The 23147-nt window shown below is 47.3% G+C and overlaps 1 protein-coding gene across 1 annotated transcript in view; it reads right to left on the minus strand.

Moving 5' to 3' along the window:
* Positions 1-23147, minus strand: part of B9D1 (B9 domain containing 1) — a 493702-nt gene that overhangs the window by 108682 nt on the left and 361873 nt on the right. The window contains exon 6 of the mRNA XM_085629000.1: positions 14875-14942. Coding sequence (XP_085485126.1) covers positions 14875-14942 — 68 coding nt within the window. The remainder of the gene's footprint in view (positions 1-14874; positions 14943-23147) is intronic.

Raw genomic sequence — 23147 nt, forward strand, 5'->3', positions numbered from 1 at the left:
GGCCAAGATCGAAACCATCATGGCCTGGGAACCCCCCAAGACACAGACAGAGGTTCGGGCCTTCTTGGGCCTCACTGGCTACTACCGACGCTTTGTCAAGGGATACGGTACCATCGTGGCCCCCTTGACTGAGCTCACTTCCAAAAAGCACCCTAGACGGGTGATCTGGACCGAGGGATGTCAACAAGCTTTTGACACCTTGAAAAAGGCCATGTGTGCGGCACCTGTTCTCAGGGCCCCTGACTTTGCCAAGGAGTTCATTGTCCAGACGGACGCGTCGGAGCACGGTATTGGAGCAGTGCTGTCGCAACTTAATGATGAGGGTCTAGACCAACCGGTGGTTTTCCTATCTAGGAGACTACTCCCCCGGGAACAGAGGTGGAGTGCAATTGAGAGGGAAGCTTTTGCAGTGGTGTGGGCTCTGAAGAAGCTGCGGCCATACCTGTTTGGCTCGCACTTCCTGGTTCAGACCGACCACCGGCCCCTCAGGTGGCTGATGCAGATGAGGGGCGAGAATCCCAAGCTGTTGAGGTGGTCCATTTCCCTACAGGGGATGGACTTTAGGGTGGAACATCGCCCAGGGGTGGACCACGCCAATGCTGACGGTCTCTCCAGGTATTTCCGCCTTAGTGAAGAGGACTCCCAAGGGGTTGGGTAGCTCTCCCCACTTTCAGCTGGGGGGGACGCGTGTTAGACCTGTCAGCCCTTTGGCAGTTCCCTCCTTACTTTATTATTTTTGTCCCTTTCTCCCTTCTCATTTTTTCTGTCTACCTAACCTTTTTGGTGCTGATGTAGAGGTTCTGGGTGTCTTTTCCACTTCACATGTGGGAAAGGCGCAAGGTGCTTCCCTGAGGTAGATAGCTGAGAAAGGTAGGATTCACAAAATGGTGGCTCCAACTGTCACCTCAGCACCTGGACCATGACTGCTATGGGAGGTTCCAGAACCTTCTGGATCTCTCTGGCAAGTCAGGTCCAAGGTGATAAATAGAGGTGACAGGAGGGCGGCCATTTTAGAGGAGAAGAGGCTGCAGGCTAGTCAGGAGTAAGGCACGTGAGTGGGGAGGTGGCTGCGCTGGACAAGGAGTGGACAGATCTCAGGATTTGCCAGGGTATCTTTATCAGTGACATCACCCTCAACCACCTGACCGATCCCTGAGCGCAGCCGTGCTTTTGGAGAACCCCGTCCCAGAGAAGGTCTGAAGGTAGTGGAACCCCTGATTCACCGGACCTGGGAGTGAGCTAACGCCAGGGGCCGCCTACTCCCCAAATCCATTGTTACCTGGGATTGCAGGACTGGCTGGGTGTTGCCACCCCCCTTTGACAGATAGAAGAAGTGCTCGTGCCAAGCCCTAAGAGTCTACCTGACCTCTGTCACCGTTCCAGTGTGGGATCCGGCACCCGCTAAGCCCCCCCCCTTTTCAGGACCCGTCTTGAAACCCTGGCCGCCACCTTCTTCCCCCCCAAGGTTGTGAAGTTTACCTGGTGCCCGACGGCAGGAGCCGCTGTCGCTGTGGAGCCTGAGGGAGGGATTGGCCCCAGAGGTGTGTCAGGCGAGGGAGCGTCGCGTCCATGCCCGTGAGGAGATCAACTCTCCGGAAGTGCGGGAAGTGAGGCGGGGAGGCTGCCCTCATCACGTGTGAAGGGCCTAGCGCCGCCCCACTGTTGCCGGACGTGATCGGAGGCCACATCCTGTGAGTCGCACTGAACCCGGGGACTGGTGGACGGGCCTTCCAGCAGTAGTGACGAGGAGGGGCGTGCCATCTGCGAGTGGAGAGTGCATTATAGTAATCCCTGGTGGGAGGTGTCCGGAGGGTGTGCGAAGACCCCCCCCCTCCCCTGTAGGAAGGATTCCTGCATCCGGATCAGGCAGCAAGCCCCGTTCCCCGAAAGGAGGGAACGCTCGTACTGGCAGCGGTGCATCATCCTCAAGGAGGACTACAAGAGTACACAGTAAGCTGGGAAGTATGTTTGAAGGCTAAAGGGGGACCCAGTTGAACCGAGTGTTGTTCCGGGGGGAAACCGAGTGCTGGCTGTAAATACCGGCACCTCAGCCCAACCGAGGGTGCGACTGAGGTGATTGGATAACAGGTCGTGATCAGGTGCCAGCAAGAGCCTAGAGGTACTGCCAACTAGGCAGAGAATAGCACAACGTTAACGTAGCCTACAAGCGGACTACTTGAAGGAAACAAACTGGTTGCCAGCAGTTAATGAACCTCGCTGTCCAGAGAGACCCGTTGAGATCAGGGGATAGGCTGAATTGTGTAATGGGAGAGTGCTCTTCAGAGCGCCGTCTGTGAGGAGGTTAACAATTCCTTCAGAGCCAAGGCGCCGGGTGGGACCACCTAGAGGGGCTACTGATCTGTTGTAGTGGAGTTACTCCGAGGGGACTGTTACCGTAAATTAGAATGAAATGTTTACCCTGACATGTGTACAAAGGGGTTGTCTTGAAACGTACTGTAAATGTTTATTTTGAAAGTTAAAGAAAAGATTATCTAGGACAGGAACGTCCAGGTTTGGACTTAGACTATAGAGAGAAGTTCCTATGCAAATGAAATGAATTGGTTCCCATTGTATTGTTGAATTGAGAACTGAATCCTCATCAGAAAAGAAATGTTATAAAGCTTCAGTAACTCTTTACAAAGAAAATCGGTGTAGTGTTCTTTTTGAGTGATGTGGCGCAGGATTGCGAGCTGAGTGAGATGCAGGCCTGAAAAAGCCAAATGGAGTGTCGAGCCAAGCTACCCCCTTAGACGTAGGTCTAACAATGCCCTATGTCATTACAATGTACAATTATTTCAGTTAGCCACAAGTTGCTTTTAAAAGCTAGAATTTAACATCCTAATCTGTGGCGGCTCGTCCGCTAAGGTGGAGGAGCGTTGCCCCACTGCTTGAATTGCAAACTGAATACAAAAAATAAAATTATAATAACGTTCGTTATTATTTTGTTTTCTGTATTCAGCTAGCAGCTGAAGGCAGGGGGGCGGGGCTGGGCTCCCCGCATCACAGGGGGAGGAGGGGTGGCAGCACCTAAAGTATGCATGATGGTTTGGCCAGCCGTCTCGGGGCGGCCAAAGTGTCATGTGCACCCTGCATGTTCTCTGTTAGACCTGGTACCATTGGCGTGAGTCTCCCTTCCATTTTTTTCTGATTGCCTCCTCTGTTTTTAATATGTTTTGCTGGTTTAGATGCTTTGGGCACTGTGCCACTGCCATTCAGTGCCACAATGCAAGTGCTCCCTATGTTAAATTGACGTATTGGTTAGTGACTCCATGATTGGGTTATTTGATTTACTTGTCAGACCCTAGTACAGTGCACCATGTGTGCCCAGGGTCGTACATCAAATGCTGCTGGTGGGCTTGCAGCACTGGTTGTGCCACCCACAGAAGCAGCTTGTAAAGTGTGTCTCAGGTCTGCCATTGCAGAGCCTATGTGCAGTCTGGTACTGCCATGCTGACTGGCCAAGGGCACCCACTTGCCAGTCGCTAAACCTTCCCTTATCTTCATATCAGACTTCCCTATGGTAGGCCCAAGGGCAGGTTGCATTGTAAGTATAAGGTAGGACATGCCCTGGTGTGTGTGGCATGTCCTAATAGTGAATTACAGCCATTTTCGTTTTTCACTATTGCAAGGCTACCTGTTCCCCATAGGCCAGAATGGGCAGTTTGATTATTACATCTTATAATCCTAACTGACTCAGGGAACATGGTAGAAATTTGAATTTAGTATGCCTGAACTCAGAATGATAAAATACATATTTTAGTAAAGTTGGTTTTAACATTCTGTGTTTGAAAATACCACTTTTAGAAAGTAGGTATTTTCTTGCTTAACTGTCCAAGCCTGCCTCTGCTAGGTTGGGTATTGTGCGTCTGGTTCTGTGAGTGACAGGGGCTGGGGGATTCCAGGGGAGAGGGTGAGTCAGCACAGGGCTGAATAGAGAGATCTGCATGTAGATGGGTGCGAGGAGTTGCACCTGGGACCTGAATAGGAATGTGCCTTCCCTCCACAATACTGGCTTCATCTCCTGTGGTGTGTCTGATGTCTCTGCCCTGCACTCTGAAAGGAAAGAAGGAGTCTTGTCAACAAAGTGCTCCAGGACTGACCAGAACTGGTTTCGACTAGGCAAAGGCCTCTCTGCCCTCAGAGAACAAAGAGAAAAGTAGTATAAATGTGGGGACCCAAACCCCAAGACTTTAGATCACTTCTGGAACAACAACAAGAAACCTCTGCCAAGGAGAAGAACCAAAGGAAGCTGTAGGAGTTGGGACTGCCCCCCCTGCCAGTGTGCTGTGTTGTTGGGTTGGCCTGCAGTGGTGTCTTCAAAGCCAAGGAGAGGAGAAGGAACTTTTACAGAACTTTCATCATCTTGCAGAATATTTCTCCAGAGGCTTGAACTTGTGCTTGCCTCCTGCTGAAGTCTCAGGGACAACAGACTTCACCACCAGCTCCCCTCTGAATTTCCTTGCTGGGAATTCTATCTGCAGAAGCCTGCGTGTCGCTGGGAGGTGGAAGCATGACGCAACGAGAAGAAGCGTGTCGCCGCCGCAGCTGTAGTCATCGCATCACCAGAGAAGCGTGCCGCCGCCGCATCTCCCAGAAGCGTACCTCCGTCGCAGCTGTTTGCTGTCGCATCACCGGAGAAGCGCATCGCAACCGTGAGGGTCGCCGTCACATCATCTGAGAAGCGTGTCGCAGGGCCTGTCGCAGCTCCAAAAGAACAGCGTCGCCACAAGGCTGCCAAGGAGTGCCGCATCGTCTCAACGTCGTCGCATCAAGGGCGCCATCTTATCGCATCGCAACGGATTGTAGCATCGCATCGAGGCGCTATCTTGGCGCATCGCAACCGGGCTGCAGCACGAGAATCTACGCATCACCTCCTCTCCGGTAAGGATCAAGACGCATCCCCTACTCTGCGCAAGTATTAAGGTGCGACGCATCATCTCCCCCGAAGCAAGCAACAACGAGGTGTTTATGAATGCTCACCAAAGAATTCTGGAATGGTTAACAAGCCTGTTTTATTATGGGACCGATTTAGACATTGAAAGAGGCGGGACATCCATCAAAAAGTGGAGGACGTCCAATCTGCCATATTTAAAGTGTATACATAATAATCAACACATACGCACCTAGCAGCTACACTGTCATTTACACATTTGCCACAGATTAAACCTCTTATCCTTTTCAATTTCTATTGTGTGTACTGCAATTACCATTTACTGTGCAATTGCATGTTTTAACCATGTTGAACTTTATGCGGCAACCTACACAGGTAATTCCTGTCCTCACTGATATCTTATAATGTTGGCAAAGTTGTAGTAGAGAATTACAAGATGGCACTGGTGGAAAGGAAAGACAAACTAAGATTACAATTAATTTTGCTTTTATGGTTACAAATTCACCCAGGTCACAGTGGCGGCTGCTCCTGGGCAGAAGCAGTGGGGAGGGGTTATTAAAAAAAAAAATCTCTTCCATGCTGGCGCCTCTGTTCCGTCCTCTCCCTTCTCTGTGAACAGAATGTACCCAGACTCCCCTAAGCCAATCACACGCTGCAATTCAGTGTTGTGACTGGTCTGAGCGCTGTGATTACGAGCTCAGACAGGGACTGCGAGCCTGAGCATGTTCTCCACCCATGCTGTACAATACAGCCAGTGGAGAAGATGCAAAGAGTTCATGACTGCTAGGCCTGCCCAAAACGGCCGGCCAAATAGTCATGCACACTTAGAGAGTGCCACTACTCCTCCCTCCTGTTCTGCCCAGCCCGCCCCACAAAACTGCCTCAGCACGGAAATATAAAATAACGCGTTATCATTTTATTTTTTCCTTTTTTTTTTGCCGTGCTGAAAAGCAGTGTGGCGTCACTCCTCTGCCTCAGCGGAGGAGCCATCCCTGCCAGACCATTAGTTACACACAAATGACAATCTTGTCACTGCCTAACATTAAATGTAGTACACCAGCTGAAGCAAATAATGAAATACAAAAAGATTTATGCTTTAAGGACAAGACTGATGAGTAGATTGCATATAATAATTTTAATCACAACCCTAGGGTACAAGGGAGGACAATGTAACCCAGCAGTAGCAGTGGAGAGCCCCCACTGTCCACGTGAAGGGGTAAGAGAGGTGGGGGTGAGGATACCTCCTCCTGACTCAAACTGTATTCAGAAAATTGTATCCAAACCCTTGAATGGCTCCTAAAGGCCTTCTAAACTCCTTATGGTGGCATATGCTGCTAAAAGCGGGAAGGAAATAATTATTTACTACAAGGGAGGACAAACAGAACCGTGTTGTATGACAAAATCAATTTATTGCATTGAAGTTGGATGAAACTTTTGTTTTGCTGTTCTTGTTCTCTGAATACTATGTACTAAAAAGGCTAAACAAAAAAACATTGAAGGGGGCGTGGCCAAGACTCCGATGAAGCAGGACGCCTGTTGCCCTCGCTCCGTCCACCGGAGGCCAGCCAGTGGCGACGGAGCCTTGGGGGCATGATCAGAGCCCCCCCTGCACTTAACTGATCCCTCGCAAGCCGCCTACAGCCCGCTCTGCTCTCCGGTTCCGAGCCGGACTTGTTGCAAGGCGAGCAACTGGAGGGAGAAGCCTCGCCTGCCATCTTAACTCCAGGCATAGCGGAGGCATTTGTTTCGGAGGCGTGCCTGAGCCCCGCTGCGAGAGCCGCCCTTGAGGTTTGTGGCCGGCCGGGAGACAGCACGGTGGCCTGCACCCGCAGTGAGTCCCCGACTGCTTTCCTAGGGGCCACTGTCTGCGGGGCCAGATGAGATCTCCAGACCGGGGGAGGTGTCCTGAAGGCCTCTCTGGTGCGAGACTCAGCGCTCTGGTGCGGGATTCAGCGCGTACCCCCCCTCCCAACGCCCCAGCGTTACTCAGGCACAACAGGTGCTTCAACCGGGTCATCTCCCTAGGTGTCTTGGTCCTCGCCCGGGGGGACCGTGACTAACTACGGCCTGTGACGCACTCACTGGGCCGTCATTTTCCAACCCCCTATCCGTGGAGCGAGGAGAGGAGCCCGCGCTGGAACTCAATGTCCCCAGTGGGGGGGGGGGGACATCGATAACCTTCTACCTCTGCATCCTTTGCCCAGAGAGCCCAGGCTGGCGCCACAGTGAAGGGGGAGAGGAACCAGCCACCATCACGAGACCTGAGAGGCTGAGCCTGGAGGAGATCATCGCTGGAGGTGTATGGAGGTGAGCCTGGGACCCAACTAGCAAGGATGCGTTCGCAGGATCTTTGGGGTGGTGAGGCGATCGGCTGCGCAGTCGGCCAGTGGCCTGGGCCCTGTCTGCCTCCTCCCCTACCCTTGACCTTTGGTGGATACAGCTCTACCTGGCTGGGGCAAGAGGTTAGATCATCTTCCAACACCCTTTTTGCGCCTCCTTACAAGCTAGCTGTTGGAGATTAGAATTGAAAATCTCGGCCCACGGTGGGGTCTCTGGTTGGAGACCCGATAAGATCTTGTGCTTGGTGACGCTTCTTTGGGGGGCCCTGGGTGTGGGCTCTGGGAGAGGACTACACAGGGCGGGAGTACTCCTTGCAAAGCAATGCCCGCACCAAGATGGGAAAAGACACCGCTCCGAGATTCTCAGTCAGCGAAATAATCTCCGCATTAGGTGGGTCCCTCGGGGCACGGAGGGCCAAGACAGAATGACCTATACCGCGGAACTTCTCCAGGCAATCAGAGGAGACGCTTCATCTCCTACACTGGACAGAGCGCACTCTGGTCCTCGATATCCTAACTCTGGTGCATTTCTATATGGAAAAGGAAGCAATCGTTTATGCATCCAGGGGCAACGCTAACCTAACCTACGGAGGTCACCGTATTCAAATCTTCCAGGACCTAGTCCTAGTTACCTTGCGACGGTGCAGAAAATTTAAGCCGGTTACGGATAAGCTAAGAGACTTGGATTTTAAATACCAACGGCCCTCCTTTTGCCCTGATCTTTTCGTTGGAGGGCAAACGCAGTTCTCTGAGATCGCTCAAACAGTTACTCCAGCTTAAGCTAGACTCTCGACCCCCCAGCCCGAACTCTGTGGGCTCCTCTCCGTCTGGAGTGGTCAACTGTACTCCCTCCCCCTGAAATCGAGCTTGAAGGACGAGCGAGGTTTCTCAATAGGCCAGGCAGGACATTATCCAACACCTGAAATCTATGGATAGCTCGCAATCCCCGGACCGCACCAGGCTGATCTCCAACCCCCCATCTCACACTGCATCTTGAGTTTGGGAGACAGATCCCTTGAATTTACTAAGTCTCCTGGGTGTGGGGGGATGCACGCCTTAAGCTTTACGACCATGCCTTTTACAATTTGCTCCAACCCTAGATGCTTGTGGCGATCGAGCTGGGAGGACCTTTTTTGACTCAGACTTACTCATCCCTGGACTTGGACTGGAGGCGGAGGACCCTGGACTCTCTCGGTGGGGGCCTGGTCTCCCCCCCTCGCAGTAGTGGAGTAGGTCAGCCGCCGGAGGGACGTGCGGCAACTACCATCATAATCTCGCTGGCACTTCCCGGCATTCACCTAGTGCCAGGAGGAGTGACTTCCTCAGAGTCGCCCTGGTGTGCACCAATGGGCTACTTAAGGACTGGAGTGGACTAATTTGGCCCAGTTGGCCATTTTCTTGTTTGGTTTGCTGTTTCTCCTTCTCTTTCTCCCTCCTTTCTCCTGTTTTACTCTTCTTGGTCATTCGGGGGAGGTCAGTACTGTTCCTTATCACCCTATTTTTCCAACACAGTCAACATCAGGCCCTAGTGTAGGTGCAATTTACCAGTTGGTCATGCGGAACAAGGCACTATCCCCACCTCTTCATCTGCAGTACCACATCGCTGATTGGGCTGGGGATGCTACATGGATGGAGGTGGTAAACTACAAACTCATATTGCACCCCTCTCCATGCATAACTAACAATGGTGCAGCTTAAATGCCTTTCCCTTAATGTGAAAGGACTTAACGCCCCTAATAAGCGGAAGCAAGTATGGCGCTATCTTCTTGCCAAAGACCCAGATATCATTTTTCTTTTACAGGAAACCCATCTCCTACGTGCAGACATACAGTGCATGGCACCCCCCAAGTACCCTAACCAATTCTGGGCATCTGTATCAACTAAAACAGCGGGTTGGTCATTCTACTTAAAGCGGGCAGCCACGTGCAGGCTACCCGGGCGCTGCGCGATAAGGAGGGACGATATCTGAAGCTTAAGGTACTCATGCATAGTAGGGCTCTTACATTGCTTAACATTTACACCCCTAACCACTCCTGGGATATTAAGGTGCTTGTAGCATTTAGCACCCTCTAGACAGGGCCAAAAGAGACTGGCCTCGCTCCGGGGTCAACTACGGGCGATCCGGGTAAACAAGGCAGAACATTCCCTTCTCGCCCTGAAACAGAAGTTTTATGACAGAGGCAAAAAGGTGGGCTTTTGCTGGCATGCCAGTTCCGCATGCGGGTCTCTCGAAACCATATCTCCAGGGTTTGGACTGAGGGGGGGAGATGGGTAACTTCAGAGGTGGATAAGCAGCAGGTCTTCTGTACATTTTTCTCCACACTTTATAACCAGGGCAAAATTAACCAGGACGAAATTGATCCATTCCTTGCCCCATGCACTTGGACACCGTTGGATCCTTCCCATGTACAGCAACTGGAGGATATTATTAGCCTGGAGGAACTCCAAAAAGCATTGAAAAGCTTCCCCCTAGGCAAGTCTCCTGGCCCGAAGGCCTCACGATTCCTTTCTATCGCCTCTTCCTCCCCGAACTTCAGGCCCGCTACTTCGGCTATTCAACTCCTTTGCTGATACTTTAATTGTGACCCCTACTATGGCTGGGGTGGAAATAGCTCTTATCCCCAAGCCGGGGAAGGATCTGACTTTGTGCGCCCCCTACCGCCCCATTTCTCTGCTCAATGTTGATGTTAAACTTTATACCAAAACTCTAGCCCAACGGCTGGCGCCGTTTCTGCCTGACAGGGCGGGCTTCATACACCAATGACAGGGGGCAGATAACATTAGGCGAGTGGCCCACCTGGTGGAAAAGGTCCAGCGACGCATCATTGCTGCCTTTTTACCCTCACTGGATGCCGAGAAGGCTTTTGACCGGGTTGGGTGGACATTTCTCAGAACGGTACTGCAAAAGATTGTACCAGGCACAGTCATGATAGCCGGTATTATGGCCCCCTATGTGGCCCCCTTCAGCGCAGATCAGAGTTAATGGCCTCCTTACCCCTCCTTTCTTGATCCGTAGGGGAATGCGCCAGGGATGTCCCTTGTCACCTCTGCTCTTCGCCCTGGCAATAGAGCCCCTGGCGATCGCAGTGCGCCAGTCAGTAGCAATTAAGGGCATACCTTGGAGAGACGAGCATAAGATTGCTCTCTTTGCAGATGATCTACTTCTGACTCTTACGGACCCGGAGAGCTCCCTTTCAGCGCTGCTCACTTCATTCTCTCAATTTGAGCGGATCTTCGGGCTTAAAATCAACGTCACCAAATCACAGGCATTGACCCTCATGCTCTCTCCTCAGATGATCACCAAACTCAGTGACTGTATCCCCTTTAAGTAGGTTTCCCAATCGATTCGTTACCTGGGCCTTAACATCACGGCTACATTAGACTCTTGGACCCAGGCAAACTGACCAGACTGCAGAAACTTCGTTAGGGAGGACCTCAGGAAATGGAGATCACTTCCTCTATTATGGCTGGGCCGCCTTAATGCGGTTAAGATGTCCATTCTTCCCAAAATACTATACCATTCCCAACACTTTTAAAAGCACTGCACAACAGGAGACGGCTTACAAAATCATGACTCTTTGGTATTATACCCCCCTTAGACTTCAGAAGATGTTTCCCACCTCCACAGATTTATGTTGGCGTTGCAAGGCAGACACAGGCTTGTTTCTTCATATTTAGAGGTCATGCCCACTCCTGACAATCTTTGGAAAGAGGTGTTGAGCCACATCAGGGAGGTAATGGGATTCCCTATTCCGAGTACCCAAAGGATAACGGTTCTTGGACTTTGACCTCAGTCTCTTAACGCAATGACCCACTCAGATTGGCGCCTGATTCCTCATATGCTAGGTGCAGCAAAGCAGGTCATTGCATTGCATTGGAAAAAGGCTCTGACTCCTCCCTCCTCAGTGTGGTTCACCCGCCTATGGCATGTAATGGCGATGGAGCTTCTCTCCAATCATCTAGCACACACTAACACTAAATTCACGCGCATCTGGCAACCCTTAGTGCTGTACCTCTCTAAACTGGAACATGCTGGATTCGTCCCTCCCCGCTTGAGGGCTGTTCAGTTATTTGAAGATGCTGTACTTCCTCTGGGGGAGACCTATTAGGGTGAGGTGGGGCGGGCTGGAGATCCTCCCTCTCCCCCCCCCTCCTCCTGAGGCCAGTATGGAGAAACATGATGACCATGACTGGGGTGTATACACCAAATATTCGCTTTGTGGGAGCCTCCTCTGCCCGGCTCCCCCCTCATATGTGGTATCTCTCCCCCTCCCTTTTTCTTCTTCTCTCCTTCTCTCTTCTTTTCTCTCTTTCTCTTCTTTTTATAACTTGACAGAACAGCTTTTTGATAGAAGATGGTTGATCTACAATTTATACCAGTCATTTAATGTAGAAGCCTTTTTCAAAGCAGCATGCATACTTGTTGGCTATTGCATAGCGCTTCTTGAACTCTGTTAGAGAATGACGCAGCTGCGACCCTCCTCATAATATTCTACTGCTCTTATTGTCAAATGTTGTTGACGTAAGTTATTGTTTGATTGTGATTAAATAAAAACAGATTTCAAACAAAAAACATTAAAAAGAACTGTCAATGCAACAACCAGCTCCAAAGCTCCAGAACTATCCTCTTCTGACATCATTCCACAATCCTTTTTATTTTTCTAGAGTGGAGATTAACATTTAAATATGACTGATAGTGAGCTTATAGTTAGAACATTGTTAACATCCTCACGTTGCTATAAATCATGGTTATGGCAGAGTTCATTGTCTTCAAGGGGTGTGGACTATAGCCCAGTCTCAACCCATGGGATAGGTGGCAAGTAGCTTCTTAGCTCAAGAGCTAGGTCACATCAGAGGTATGTGGAGACAATGCCGTGGTAATGGGTTCCGAGCATTGTTGCGGCGCAGCCCGGCTGATGGAAAACTGGGGTTAGGCCACAACTACAGCCAGGCTGATGTTACAGCACTGACTTCAGTTGCAAGACAATACGAAGTAGCAGCATGAACATGACTCTTAATCTTCAGCAAAGGTTGGGATGTGATGAAATGCAAGGCGTGCACTTGAACTCTGTGAGGAACATACCCAGCAGCAATCTAATACAGGGGCTGGGAGGAAGTGGGGATTTTGTTTTAATCAAGCAGTTACATGGAGGACTGAGCACTAGAGATTTTGGGTGCATATGCAAGATATTCTACAGGTCAATGAAAAGCCTCCTTTTAGAGTTCATTTGTATGAATTTGTATGATGACCTCCTATTTACACTTTTTTAAAATAGATTTTGTTTGTCTGATACTCACGAAGACTATTGTAGCCAAAGGTGCATTAATATTCAAGTAGAATAAACCTATTCTTCCTGAGTAGGATGGTCTGACATTTCTGCTTCTTCAGCAAGTTATTTGAACGTGTACATCATAATCACTTTCCATATAAATGGGACAATTAATGAATAGTGTACATAAGGCTTAAAATGATACCAATGTGAGTAGGACTTGTCTCCATATAGTGCCATGTTGGGGTATACTGTCGTTTTAGACTTTCCGACTACTTTGTACCAATGCCATTTCCTGGACTGAGCTTACCTACCAGGGTTTGTTTGCTGTCCATCTCTTCCTGCAATTAGTGCTCTGCCTGCATGCTAACGAAGTCAACTCACCAATGCCCTGCGGTAGGAAAGTCATTCTTTTTGCTTTCACACCCCCCATTTTTGGACTGATGCTAGTGGTTACTGACTCTGAAACTGCCCTGTGCTATCCTAACCATGCCAAGGGACAGTGCTCTATAATCTAAAGGTATATGTTCATTGGTATAATTCTAATTGGCAAAGACAACCTATCTATAAGTTCCTATTATAGGGTAGGGCATGTACATTTAGGGATCCCAGAGTACTTAATGCAGTGAAATGTGCACTCCTGTGGTGTCTCATGTTATTTTAAACCCAGGGCTGCCTTGCAGGCTGGTTTTAAAATACAACCATGTTCAAAATCGACTGTGGGATTAAAAGTACTTCCAAAGTCCAAAACGACATGTGTATTACTCATAAGCCACCCCTAAGGTTTGCCCTAGGCGCTCCAAGGGTAGGGTGCATAGTTATAAAAAGCAGGAACCATATAAAAGATGCTTTATATGCCCTGTAAGGAAACACAGCCTTAGTCATTTTCCCTACTGTAGTGCTGCTAGCCCAATAGACTAACATGGGGAAGGCTTTAGTTAACTTAAAGTATGTTTTTGTATTGGAGCTAGCTACCAATGCTATTCAAAGTATCAAATTAATATTCATATTAACTCCAACAACTTGTCACAGGTGGATTTAATATAACCATTACTGGTCAGTAATTATAGAACGTACTATCCTGAAGTTCCTTAAAGTAGCCCTGTAGCAGCCTCTTCTGATTGGTCAGACTCTGACAGCCTTAGCCAAGCTACTCACTGAGTAGGTGCGAAGAAGCCTGGGAGCGCAACAATAGAGCCATTTGGTGGGAGGAGATTTGCTACCTGGAGGAGTGAGGGAGAAAAAGGGGGCTGGGGAGATAAGCTGGGCTTCAAAGACAGGAGAAGAGATGTCACAGGACCCAGGTCAGCTCCCACTTCCTAGATCCCCTAACAGATGGGAGCCCACTTAATTAGATCAGGAGAGGGGCTGGAAGGGGAGGGTAGTCAGTAGTTAGCCACACCCCTGGGTTTGGTTACACAGACAAGCACACCAAGGTGATATTTTCTCCATCTTGATTTAATGGAGAATATTTCATTCTGGGCTAGGAGTTCGCCACACTTCACAGGAAGTGGCCATGCTAGAGGAAGGTTGCTTATCCCCTATTGCTAAGGGTGTTCCCCTCCCTTAAGCCAAGATATGAGGAATAAATAGGGCAGCTCTAAGGAACTCACCAGATCACTGCCTGGAAAAGAAGAGTAGAAGGACTGCACTGTCAGGAGCCCCTGCTCCCAGCCACTGACACAACTTAACCTACATAAAATCAAACAATTTCAAAAACCACATACTGGCAAGCACCTACTAACATTCAGCATATACCTACCTACATTAAGCATTCTCACCTGCATTCCCCCACCAACATTGACCTGATAACTCACATTTACCAAATCTATCACTTATAATCACCAACCCAAATACCCTCCACTGACTCATCATCCCTCACAACCACTCACCACACATTCCTGTAGTTAAACAAACTCTTCCATCTATTTTATGAGGTAAACATTGTTTACCACGAATGCGGGACAACGCATGCAATTACAACGCGGTCGTTCCAACGACCGCATTGTTACAACGCATGCCATTACAACGCAAGTCAGAACAACGACTTGCTTTAGGGGTCACTAGGTGTTGGATTTAAAATTCAACACCTTCCCTACTGTTGCACAGACTGGAGTTGGAATAGTAAATTGTACTATTCTAACATCAAGTGCCCCCTCCCCCCAAGCAAGTCATTGTACAGACTTGCGTTGTAATGGCATGGTTGTTACAACGCGGTCGTTGTAATGGCATGCGTTAAAAATGCGTGCAGTATAATGTGGCATATTCATTTTATGAAGCACCAACTCTATTGGCTTTGCAAATGTGTAGTGACTTTTTGAACAGGTCCAAACACCGTGAGAACCACAATACAGTAAAGCATCACACATTGTACCTTCTCTGCCTTCTCCTTGTGCCACAACCTTTGGGTCAGTGAATTCTGGACGACGGCCCATAAACCAGCTGCAAGAGAGGCACACAAAATCATTTTTAATTTCCGTAAAATACACGTCAAGCACATTCTTATTTTCTTAGAATCCAATTCTTAATCAGTCCTTTACTCAGATGGCAGCTGTTGAAAAAGAGTTTCAAAATGAAACAATAGCATAATAGTACTACATGTTTCAAGACCATAGCTCTTTACCAGACACCAGTCGCAGAATAAAACACCTTACCTGCATAGGTCAATATATTGATATTCAAGATTATTTACCTGTAACGCAAAAGGCAGACGCACTGAAAGAGATGGTAAATAGCCTTTGGGAGGCTTATTTTCTAATGTTTGTCATCACTATTGAGAAGACTATGCAGATAATATTTGCAAACAATACCATTAAAAAAAAAAAAACACAAAGGAACACCATTATCTACGGGTCAGTCAACTTAATGTATTTGAAGAGGCCATGAGATATCCTCCTCTTGGTTCATGCAAGAATGTGCAGCGCAAGAGAAAACACAAAGTGCAGGAGGCTGTTCTTTTGACACTAAGTACCCAGGGTTAGCTTGATGTACAGTATTCTCGTCTGCAGTCAGGACATCCAATTGTTCTGGATCTGGGAGGAAAGAACCAGCATGAAACATGGTCCTGGTATAAAGGGCAGTTGCTCGCCTGCTTTTCAAGCATGGTGGGTAAATATTTAAGTTCGTGGCCATTTATACTCGCGGTTTTAAACTTTGCACCTCAAGTAAAGGCAGGTAAAGTCCACAATAAGAAATAAAATACTTGCACAAATTCAAGTTGTGAATGTTTGACCAGGTGGATCAGCCCACCAGCTCGAGAGAAAAACTCACCATCCTAACAGGCAGAAGCCTGATGCCCCATAAAGACCAACGTGGAGGCCTACCGGAAGCAGCACATGCCACTACTAGGCAGCAAGGAGTGAAATGATAGAATAAAGCCATTTCACAGATATAGAAGTTTCAATCAATCAATCAAGTAGGATTTGTATGGCGCAGCTAATCACCCGCAACGGTATCCAGGTTCTGAGCTTCAGGCTGTTAGGGTGGCCTCAGTTGAATAGCCAGGTCTTGAGTCCTCTTCTGAAATCCTGGAGAGAGGGTGAAGTTCGGAGATGGAGAGGTAGGCTGTTCCAGGACATCGCGGTGAGGTAGGAGAAGGAATGCCCCCCACTGCTGCTGCGGCGGATGCAGGGTGTGTGTGCGAGGGCAAAAAAGTCAGATTGCAGGAGTCTGGTGAGTTGGTGGAAGCTCATGTGGAGGTTGATGTATGCTGGTCCTGTGTTATGCAGGGCTCTGTAGCAGTGAGTCTGAATCTTTAATTGGCATCATTGGAGTTTCTTCAGGAGAGGAGTGGTGTGAGTCCGTCTGGGGAGGTCGAGGATGAATCTGGCCGCTGAGTTCTGAATGGTCTGCAGTCTCTTCAGAGGTGTGTGGTAATTCCTGAGCAGAGTGCATTTCTGTAGTCCAATCAGCTGGTGACGAGGACTTGAGTGACGGTGCATCTGGTGGAGATGGAGCCACATGAAGATTTTTCAGAGCATGCACATCATAAGGAACAGGTGGAGGAGACAGCGATGATCTAGTTCTTCATGGTGAGTTTGCTGTCCAAGATGATGCCGAGGTTGGGCCGTGGTACATGGGGGTGGGAGAGGGACCCAGTTCAGCAGGCCACCAGGAGTCGTTTCACAGAGAGGTGTAGTTTCCAAAGACAAGTAATTCACTCTTGTCTGTGATGAGCTTGAGGTAGTTGTTTAGCATCCAGTCAGCCACGGTGGTCATGCACAGGTGGATGTTGGCCCTGGTGGTGGAAGGGTCTTCAGATCTACGTAGGAGAGGAGATAATGTTCAGCCCGTGGTTTCTGACGAAGTTGGCCAGGCATATCATGTAGGTGTTGAACAGAGTGAGGCTGAGGGATGAGCTATGAGGGAGGCACAAATGATGTTCTTGGGCTTCGATGTGAATGGTGGAAGGTGGATTCTCAGTGCTCTTCCAGTAACGAAGGATGCGATCTATTTCAGGGTGTCCTCTTGGAATCCTAGCTGATGAAGCCTCCTGATCAGGGTTTGGTAGGACAAGTGTCGAAGGCCGTTGAGAGGTCGAGTTTCCCTCTAGTTCCCTCACATACTTATACACATCCTTCACAATACATCGAGTGAACGTGAACCTGCAGTTCTCTCTGTAAGGACTGGCCTTGTGTTCACAATTTAGACTTAGAAACACATTACCGCGATAGAGAAAAAAACACCAAGTTACGCAAATACATTGGCACTTATTTTGTTTAATGTCCGCAGAAGGATAAAAGACAGGGCTGTGATTCAAATCTTTGGAACCTGAGATAAAGGTCCTTGCCCAAGTCAAAAAGGAAGATCATCCTGGACTCATTCTAGCGTCATCCGATGACTTCAGCCAGGCTATTCCTGTAATTATCTGGGGAAGTCATCCCAAGCCATCCTGAAGTCTGCCCACAGAGCAAAATATTTAAATGAGATGACTTACTGTAATCACAAAAACTACTCCAGGATGGTGTCCTGATTACTTCAATTAAAAATGCGTGATGATCCTTTACAACTCCAAGAATACTAATTGACAACTGCAGGATGAGTGTGAATTACTCCAGGATGGTGTACTGATTACTTCAATTAAAAATGCGTGATGATCTTGTACCTCAAGGAATACTAACTGACAAGTGCAGGATGAGGTTGAAATACTACCGGATGATTTCAGGACAACCTCATGGTTAGTTTACAACCACTGGATGATTTGCTAACATCTACAGAATTATTATGCATTACTGTAGTATGATTTTATGACAACTTCAAATTGGAGTTAATGTACACAAGGGTATTGGGAAAACACTACAGTACATCCCCTCATCACTGCATATCAACCAAGAGTACTCAGTGGAATCATTTAGAAGAAAACCCAATTCGTAACATCCAAGAGTATCCACTGGATGGGCACTCTTGGCTATTGCAAATGGGGATTACTTCAGAATGGTTTAATAAAATGTTCTCGATGCTTGTAGATCACTCCTAAATGTTTAAATACAGACTTTCCAAATGTCCTTTCCTTCATCCTGGATTACTCAAGTCTAATTTAAAAACAAATTTGAAATGAAATACTTGGGTGAAACATGGTGTCCCTTTAAAAAAGAAAACTGTATGGGTTTAAAACAGGATCCTTCTTTAAACAAGGACAATGATATAAATTGAATTTGTGAGGAGCGTTGGTAAGAATACCATTTGCATTGAGTAGCAGCCTTGCAACGTATGACCTTTCCCCATACTAACTGTGACAGGTCTTCATTTGAGCTAAACGAAGTCACTCTAAGTTTTGATATGGTGACCTGTGGCAATACACTGAACAAAGAATTGGTTCAAATAAATGGATCTGAAATTACTTCTCACTGTGTGCTTTTATTTCGCCAAAGCATGTACATGACCTCAAAGAGAGATAGTATACTGTTCAGGATAACATTAAAAGTAAGGAAAGAGAATTTTAAAAAGTCAACAAAAGAAGCAGCTCTATTGCTGCAGCCACTGTGGTACCGCTAAAACATTCAAAAATAAAATGGAAGACCCTATAACTAATCGCCACTTTGCAGACATTAGGCCATGTGCAGTGTGGGTTTGCTACAGGGTCAACCCACTCATACACATGACTGTTCGGCTGTGCACAGCATGGGGTGGGTGCTTGTGAGGTGGTTGGCAGCTACAGGGTGTTGGGTGCAGTGTGTGTGTGGCCATAGGCCAGGCCCTGTGGCCAACCCCTACAGCACAAAGCCAAAGGCAATGTGCAGCAGGCAGTTGGCTACCCGCTCAAAGTTGGGCACCCAACCTCACACTGCCAAAGGCCATGGGCAGCGTGATTTTGGGGGCCCACAGGGTTTGGATGCAAGTCCTGGCCAGAATTTATCAAACTGCGAAGGGTTGTCCAAAGGGCCTGGCAGAAGGTGTCTTATCAGTGACAAATGCATACCTGTCAATCTCTTAACTTAAAATTGCAGGTCATGTGAAATCTTTGCCATTGTTGGGAATCACTGTGCAAACTATTCCAATCATAAGCTAAGAATTACCACCTTATTTCCAGGAATGCCATTATGCTATGTGTGGGCACCACTATGTAACAAAGGGGCACAATATGTCAAGAATGACAACTATTCAGTCAGACCCAGAATTATGCCAAAGACAGGCACCGTCATGTAGAAGCCTCTACTCCAGTGGCTGCTTTCAATAGAAAGTGGTGGGGCAGCGGGGAGTTTGTATTAAAAAAAAAATAATAATAAATTTACTTACCTGCCACGGCCGGGGTCCAGCTTCTTCCAGAAGCGCAGTCCAGCTTCGAGACTTCCCACCCAATCCCAAAGCTACTATCATGCTATTACCCAGCATGACAGCAGTGCCGGGATTGGCTGAGCAGGCTGGTTTAACGCTTACTCAGGCACAGGGAGCCTGTGGCCTTTCTCCACCCGGAGATACAACACAGGATGGTTGTAGAAATGTAAGTGCGCATGTTGGTTTGGCCGCCCTAAGACCAACATGCAAACTAACTGCTTCCACCGCTCCTCCCCCCTGCTACTGTCCCTTGAGGATTGCCCCGTCCTAGACTGGGCCACTTAGCGGACTCTGCATATCCAGGAAAAAATAAAAGGATAATACATAGTTTTGTTATGTTTTATTGTTAATCAGCTGGCTTTTAGCAGTGGGGAAACGCTCCTCTGCCATTACGGAGGAGCCGCTGCTGCTCTACTCTCTCTACCTTCCCAACCCCACCACCTTCAAACCTTACCAGGAGAAAAGATAGAGGTGAAGACCATCATTCCCTGTAACATGCGCGCACAGTGCATTTCACCAGCGCGCACAGACTCTTGCATAGCGCGCATGTAGTTGATTAACGTGCACCGGCCACGGCCTTTAAATTTGAGCACCGTGAAAGGTGTGGTCGTTTCTTAACTTTGAAGCGCAGTGGTATTACGGCACAAGAAACACATACACACACCCCAAGTATTTACCTTATAAGGCAATGTGCGATTTTAAGACCTAAAGTATTTTTGCTTTTAGACAATTATTGTTTTAGATTCATGTGCGCCTGACGTGTCCCCTAACAATGTTTTGCAAAAAACATAATAAAACAAACGGTGACAAAGACAAATGGCTGGTAATCAATGGCAGAACTTTTGGCTTTGCCATTGCTTGTTTAATATTTTAAATTGTTCAAACCCAGTTGTGTCACTTTGTGGCATAGAAAAGACCATTGTAAGGGAGTAGCGTCACCGTAGGAGAGTGATTCCAAGTTTTGTGACTATGCAAGGGGTGGCCTGCAATTTAGTGATCGAGTGGCCCAAGGGAAGAGATTTGGGGTAGTGGGCCAATTTGGGGTCACTTTTAGTTGCTATCTGCACTGTCTGGAGAAGAGTGCGAGTGAGTGTTGGGCTGGCAAGTGAGTCCTGAACAAACAGTTCTGATGATAGTAGTATATAAAATGTTGAAGTTACCCCCACAGTGCATGGACTGTCGTCGTAATAACGTACCAGACCTGGATTACAATGTGCAAACACTTTCTAAGGTATAGGAGTAGGGAAAAATAGTGACGAAGAAGAAAGGAATCAGACAGGTGGAAACCATGAAAGATATATGCAAGAAGGAAAAACAAAAGGGAAAATAAGTATGAGAAGTACGAAGGAAAAGATAAATACGTTAGAAAAAGTATGTTAAGAGAACTGGGAAAGCTGAGATTAGGAGTGCAAAAATGGGCTACAACATGGTGAGAATAAAAAGTGAAAAGAGGAGCGAAGAAAGAAGACAGAGGGAAAAACGATAAAGGAGAGCGGAAGGGAAACCCGGGAAGGAGAATAATGAAATGCAGCGAGTGTGAGGGTAAAGCGAAGCAAAAGAAAAATTGCAGACAGAGCAGAGAGTGAAGGGAGAATAGAGAGAATGGTAGAAAAGCTCAATAGTGAGACAGATGTACCATGCAGTCACGCAGAGTGCTTAAACAAGAAGAAAAATTAAAACTGGGAAAGGTGAGCAGTGCGAGGGCACAGAAATACTTCCATGCTCCAGGAGGGGCAAATACAAAAAGCGGGGAGAAAGCCAAAAATCACTAACGAAAAAGAGGTACGCAATTCAGAGTGGCAATGAAGCCAACTGGCAAACCAACATACTGGCTCTAAGACAACAGAAGCTAACAATACATCTCTTATGCACTGCCTAACAGACCTAAAAATGGAGCAAATGTGTTGCCCTATATTTTGAACTGCTTGTGTAGTAGGTCATTGAACATGGATTACTACTGCCCCCACTTCATAAAGATGTTTGCGCCAGGTCAATAACAAGCATAGACAAAGCCAATAGGTCTTGCCTATGCAAGAGTTATTGGCTTTGCCATATGCTTCAGCCATGTTGTACACCAGCGTGGCTGTTATTCAGCCTGGCTAAAGTTGCTGGGGAAAAGGAGAGTGGAGAGTCAGAGTGGAGTGTTATGGGGGCTGTCAAGACTATCATGAAGGGTAAAAATCAAATCATAAAGCAGCGTTTGTATAATTACAACATTATGCAGAAGTTTCAAACATAAGATTTGGCACATTTATGAAGCTCTCTCTTCAAGCAGCATATTGTTGAGGTTTTGACAGGTCCTGCATTTATGTAACTTATATACAGGGCTACTCGAATTATATTATTCTACAACTGCTGCGTTTTCCACGTAATTTGCCACATAATCCATCATATGCTGCATAAACTGCAGATTTTTTTTTAAAAGTTGATTCTAGCTCAAAAGGATCAAAGTTACCAAAAGGAGAGTAGTGCGTATTGTGGCACAGTGGAAAGCCTGTAACAAATACTGTCCAGTCACCTTTACTTTACTTATTGCTGTATTTGAGTGTTAATTTGAAAAGTAATGAGGCGAAACATTTGCACAGACAGTGTTAACATATGCACAGATGTCAAAATAACGAAGTAATACTATCAAAAAAATGCGACCCATTATGCTACATAATTCTTGTTTTGTGACCGCCTAAGTTAGTCACCATGCTGCATAATGTGGACCGTCCCTACCGCTTAATTCCCGTGTCTCTGCTTATTTAGCACAATAAATCACCAGGGCACGGTGGGGGCGGTTCATAGGGGCATATTAACAAGCCAGGCGAAAAAATTATCGCCGCTTTAGCGGCAGAAAACTGCAGCTAAAACAGCGATAATGGGCTTGATAATATGCTCTATGGAATTCCAATTGAAGCCCATGTTAGATGTCCTTCACATTTAACATGGGTTTCAATTGGAATTCCACGGAGCATATTATCAAGCCCATTATCTTCGTTTTAGCGGCAGTTTTCTGCCGCTAAAGCCGCGATAATTTTATCGCCTGGCTTGTTAATATGCCCCAATGTAAGCACAGTAGATGAGAAGTGCAACCTACTAAAGGTATGGGCTAACAGGAACGAACAAAAATGTTGAGAATATTCTGTTTCTTGATATGATTACGGCTGTAAAATGGAGGCTTTTCATCTGCCACAGTGAGAAAATCGAAAGAGAAAATGTGGCCACCGCTTAAGAAGCCGTGGAGCGAGTGATATATATGAGATAAGAAGGGCTTTAAGTGGAATGAAAAACCTAGGGTTTTCTCATTGGGGCGTGACCGAAGTAGAGGGTGGCTTGAAAAACCTTAAGCTTAGCAAAGTGTGTCACCCGACTGGTATGTTTCTTCTTCTGTCATTGCAGCCAGATATATGATACAACAAGTAACATTACACCTACAACATGCGAGGACTATCGGCTTTGGCAATGTTTGTTATTTGCATAAGATGTATAAGCAACAACTACGGCTTCGTTTTACCGAATATTGAAAATGGGTTAGTCCTCGTGGTAGAAGTTGTAGACTAACGGCTAGAGATACCGACTTTGGTGCTGGGAAAAAGCAGGTTCGAGTTTTGGCGTATGCTCACCATTCCGTGATTCTAGGCAAATCACTAAACTCTGTACCTACCAAAAATAATATGGAGTGATGTATTTGTGTCATGTAACTATTACCCATGTGAAGCGCTCCAATACCTTTGGGTCAAGTTCGCGCAATATACAATTGCAAGAAAATCAAAAGTGTATACTGCCGCAGAATTGGCTTTTTTTCACCCCGAGGGCAAAAAAATGTAGAGTCCGATAGGGACCAATCTCAGCACCTGCGTCTTCAGAGCTGCCGGTGCCACTTAAAGC

The sequence above is a fragment of the Triturus cristatus genome, chromosome 10 (assembly GCF_964204655.1).
Source record: "Triturus cristatus chromosome 10, aTriCri1.1, whole genome shotgun sequence".
NCBI lineage: Eukaryota > Metazoa > Chordata > Amphibia > Caudata > Salamandridae > Triturus > Triturus cristatus.